Source organism: Pinus tabuliformis, chromosome 1_2 (genome assembly GCF_031772625.1).
Source record: "Pinus tabuliformis cultivar Carrire ecotype Pingquan chromosome 1_2, CPIR1, whole genome shotgun sequence".
Lineage (NCBI taxonomy): Eukaryota > Viridiplantae > Streptophyta > Pinopsida > Pinales > Pinaceae > Pinus > Pinus tabuliformis.
In genome coordinates, this window is record NC_142298.1 from 849,956,519 (window position 1) to 849,961,840 (window position 5,322).

Here is a 5,322-nt window from a genome sequence, read left to right on the forward strand (position 1 = left end):
TTATTAGAAGGTGGATTTGGTCATTATAAAATAATCACCATTCTGATTTCCAGTCTGTGATTGAAGCTTTTCCTTCTTGATTATCTGCCCTTTATGGGTTCATTTTTATTATTTAGAGTGTTAAAATGCATTCAAATTATTATATTTACAAAATAAGGCCTTATGGAGACATGAAACATGTAGCTAGTGATTTTCTTTAGCTTTACCTGGCACCCCTAAGAAGATAATGCATTAATGGGTCACAAGAAGCTCCTCATCTCTTTCGGCCTTATGGAGACATGAAACATCTGTAGTTAGTGATTTTCTTTAGCCTTATCTTGCACTCCTGAGAAGACAATGCATTAATGGGTCACCAGATGCTCATCTCTTTCGGAGACATGGAGGATCCGTAGACAATGCTGTCCTACCTCTCTCTCAGTAGATAATGTATTAACCGGTTAGGGGTTTTTTTTGTGTGGTTCTGTTATGGGTCATGAATGGATGTGTTTATGGATTGAAATAGTGTAGCATATGAATGGGATGCATCCAAGCATTGAAATTTCAGAAGTTGGGTTTATTGTGCATATGAAATGGCATGTGGTCATCCTTTTGAAATTTTACTTAGAGAAAAGAAAAGAAAAGATGGATTTGGTATTGCATATGAATGAGATGTATTCTTCGTACATCTATAGAGGTTTCTTGATTTTGGGTAATTAACTTAACCTCTTGATTTTGTGTAATTAACTTACTCTAAAATGAAATAAGACATTCAATGTGTTCTATAATATAGATATAAAGAAAACATCTAAAGAAAAGTAATTGCACAATGATCCAATCCAAGAAAACAAGGTTTTCCACAAACCAATTAACCCTTGTAGAAAAATTCAACAATTCCAATTTAATAATCGTATCAGCCTCTCTTTATACCTTTTAAGACAATTGCTAATTATATAACAAGTCTAAAGAACCTAGTCGACCATTGTTGAACAGCACCCAGAATTAATCCCTGCATGAGTCTATAATATGAAGACTCCGTACATAGAACATCTTAATTTGACTGGCATACACCCTCCATTTGGAAATTAATTTATAAAAGTTGTAAAATTTCACGACTTAAAAATATATGAGAAATGATGTCATAGACCTTTTGAGTCAAATGTGCCATGTCGAAGAAAATATATTTATCTGGATCAGGGCAGGTGATTGGAGCTAACCTGTTGCAAAGTAAGGCAAGCTCCATATCGCCAGTCACACAACAAGCCTCAGCGGTGACTTCAATCCCTGCCATGCAAACTAACATTAGTGAGTTTGAGGTAACTGTACTAACACACATCACATCTAAACACAGAAAATCAATATGGGAGGTAATTGGACATGGAGTACCCCATTTGCCAGGATTTTCTATCAAGTCCAATACTAGACCATAGTAATCAAGAGATGCAATCTTAAGCTCAGGAACACCAGACTTCAGTTCATCTATTATTGCATTCAGCACTGTATTGAATCCAGAGGCAGCCTGGTTGACCTCGTCCACACAGTTTCCTTTAATCTGGGAATAATTCCTTAATGTTTTTGTACCAGGTAGACATCCCAAAGGAGGAACGTTAATCAACCCAATTCTGTGTGCTTTCAGGTTGTATAGTTCCTGCCCAATGAAAGAAAATGAAATAAGTCAGCACAGGGAAAATCTCTTCAATTAGTTTGATGGTATTCATAATGATTGCAATTAAAAAATGATTATGTTTATTTTGATGGTAGATTTTAGAAATATTTATGAATATAATCCACCCTAGCCAGGTCAAACAATTAAAGTTGATTTTGTGTATTAAATTAATATTATTTTAAAAATCTACCATTAAATTAACTTTGCAATCACATTAATATCACAATCTAAAATCAAATTAATCTCATCTTTCAAATATTACCACAATCAAGTTAACTTCAACTTTCAAGAGCTCTAAGAACTTATTATTTCCCTACATTAATGTAAGATATGTATATCTGCAAAAGGAAATCCCTGTACTGTGAAACAATTAAATGAGAGGAACGAAATGGGGATCGGTAGTAGTTCTTAACGAAGTCATTTGAACCAACGAGGATGAAATATATTGCATTATTCAAAATAATTGCATCTCAAAGAGCTCTAAGAACTTACTCTTTCCTTACCTTAATGTAAGATAGGTATATCTGCAAAAGGAAATCCGTGTACTGTGAAACCGTTAAATCAGAGGAACGAAATGGAAATAGGTAGTAGTTGTTAACGAAGTCATTTGAACCAATGAGGATGAAATATATTGCCTTATTCAGAATAATTGCAGCTCGTTCTTCTCCCACCAACCCTACCAATCTGATGCTGTATTCTTTGAAGTAGTCGACTTGCTTCCAAAATGGTATCGCGTTCTGCACTTAAGCTTTAAACATTAGCCTGGTGAAAAACCTAGAAATCGATCTAAAATACAACAGAGAACATCATCCAAATTAGTAACTGCCACCTACCGTTATGTTATTAGTTAGGTTATCTAATCCCGAACCCGCAGAAGCAAAGTTGACGCCTGTGATCAGGTCTGAGTCCTGAAGGTTAGGATCCAGATATGCAGGCAGCAAATCCTTGATACCCAACCCTTCAACTGCAATCACATTTTAAATTTAGAATTTTATTTCAGGATTTCAACAATTACAATTTTATTTTAGGATTTCAACAATGATCAGTACTGTTTTTATATGAAAATAATTTTTTTATGCAACAATAAGACCAGCTGGATTTCAACAATGATCGGTACTTGTTTTATATGAAAATAATTTTTTTTTGATATGAAAATAATTCTTTTAAGCAACATTAAGACCAGCTTTCTTTTATGAAAATAATTCTTCTAACATTAAGACCAGCTTTCTTTTATGAAAATAATTCTTCCCAAAAGACTTAGATAAAACTAGCCTTGAACTCTGGCCTAGACCTAAGTAAACCTAGTTAAAAAAAACAAAAAACCAAAGAACTTCTTACCGAAATTGTCGGGCATGAGTTTGCCATTTGAAAAACGACCTGTGGGAACATGGCCGATGAAATCTCTGCCATAAGGAGCAAAATTGGCTTTAAGTCCTGCGCTTATATAATCGTTATTTCCTGTATCACAGTAGGAGTCGCCGAAGAAAAAAACTGCAGGCACCTTCTGCGCCTCAATCATCCTAAACATCCATGCCTGAACAAATAATACCATCAACATACAGAACACGGATGCGTGAAATAAAGATCCAAAGGTTTTCATGGCGTGATTTCGTTTGAATTTGAATCACTCAGAGGGAAAATTAATACCAGACACTGCAACTATCTGGCATTGAAGCATGAACGGTATGGGGTTGAATGGTTGAATTCTAGACACAGAAGTTTCGTATTAATAATAGGTTGAGACTGTGACATTAGAACCATAGCAGGGCGGAAGAGCGGATTAAAAATAAGTTTCAGATGCTGTCATCCAATCCAACAAGATAGATAGAAAATGTTCACGTTAAGTTTGAAAGTTAAAACCGGGTAAACATGCCGCTGTGACATCATTCGTCCGTAAAAAGTGGTTTATTTATTTCGTTGTCAGATCTACAGATGCCTACAAAGCCAACTATGGCTAGGGCAGATTTTCTTAATCTCTAGGCATACATTAGTGGTTTTCGATATTATCGGAAAAGCCGGGCATCTATATTTGATTGGAAATTTTGAAGTGCAAAGTTGGGCATTTAAGTTAAAATTAAAATTCACCGCCATTAAATTTTAAGTTTAATTTTAATATTTTTAATTATTTAAATAATAAAATGAATTCAAATAAAAAATATGCTCAGATGTACTAATTTTATTAATATTTAAAAGATTCAAATATACAATTACAATATTCACAATACCATGTTATAACATTATAAATGAAATTATATATCTAATATAAACTGAACTTCAACTATCACCAATTATACGAATTTCATATTCCCAAACATATTTATATTTGGAATAGAGTCATGTCTTCTATGTACAAACTCTTTTAAAATATGCATTTATATCATAAATGTTTATATTTGAACTGGAGTCATGTCTTACATGTACAAACACTTTTAAAATATGCATTTGTATCATAAGTTATTAGTTACTAGTTGATAAGCTGAAAAAATATTAACATTGCAATTTAATACTCGTAAAGTAGAAAAGTTATAAATACTTTTCCCCCACATTTCTCTTTATTCATTTTCAGTATTTGAATTCTATTTCTTTTTAAATTTTTTTACAATATTGATTTGTTTCCTTTGCACTTCATGATAACGCTTTGCACTTCTTGATAACAAATTGAAATGGGAACCTCTTCTCATTTCTCTTTACATTCCATCCATCTTTCTTTTATAAAAAAATCAATATTTTTATAACACATTTTCTAATCCCTATATTACCACTGTGCTTGCCTTCTTTTATAAAAAAATCAATATTTTTATAACACATTTTCTAATCCCTATATTACCACTGAGAAAGCTAACTAGTTGACAAGGCTTGCCACACTAAAACCACTTTTAGGTTCATTTTTGTCCTAAAGAACTCATCCTCAACTAATTGACCAGCAAAAGTAAAGTCACTCACTCAAGGGAAATGCTCCTATCTTGTGTAAATGCCATAATCTCTGTAAAGTCACTCACTCAAGAGAAATGCTCCTATCTTGTGTAAATGCCATAATCTCTATACAAAGAATCAAAATAGTAACCATTTTTTCCAATTAGGTCCTCATGGCATCCATATATCACTCAGTGGGATAGAGATTAAAAGTAGTAACATTTTTTTTTTAATTAGGCCCTCATGGCATCCATATATCACTTAGTAGAAAGAATAGTAAGGTAATTTTTATGATATTGCATTATTCCTGTGGATTGAAGTTGTTTGTATAATTTGTTTGTAAATCTTATTTTAAGTTAAATTGTTTTCAATTTTATTAACACTTTGCATAACTAATTTATATTTTCACATAAGTATATTTTTTTAGTTTGTTTTCTCTATTGATTATATAATCATTTTTTTGGTGGACATTTTGAAAATGAAAAATAAAATCTACACATGTGTAAAAAGATGAGATGCATCATATTCCAATATGAACCTTCGAGAGAGTCAAATATTTAAATGAGATTTATTATTGAATTAATAAATGAACTTTAGGTTATAAGGGATTTGTTACATTGAAAAATTAAAGATTCTAGTTTATAAGATAAGTTTAATAATAAGTGATCAGTTGTTACATTGAGAAATTAAAGATTTTATTTTATAAAATAAGTTTTATAATAAATTATTAGTTTTATGAAACTTGTGCTTAAGAGGTTAAAATTAAT

The 5,322-nt window shown here is 31.9% G+C and overlaps 1 protein-coding gene across 1 annotated transcript; it reads right to left on the minus strand.

Annotated features, from left to right (window-relative positions):
* Positions 1-1,066: 1,066 nt before the first annotated feature.
* On the minus strand, positions 1,067-3,315 carry LOC149208608 (GDSL esterase/lipase At2g04570-like). The gene is made up of 5 exons (XM_089394104.1): positions 2,981-3,315; positions 2,476-2,606; positions 2,146-2,379; positions 1,363-1,624; positions 1,067-1,260 (listed from the first exon to the last, which is right to left on the minus strand). Exons 1-5 carry the CDS (start codon positions 3,240-3,242, stop codon positions 1,067-1,069), a joined length of 1,083 nt encoding a protein of 360 aa, XP_089250230.1. The 5' UTR covers positions 3,243-3,315.
* Positions 3,316-5,322: the final 2,007 nt, after the last annotated feature.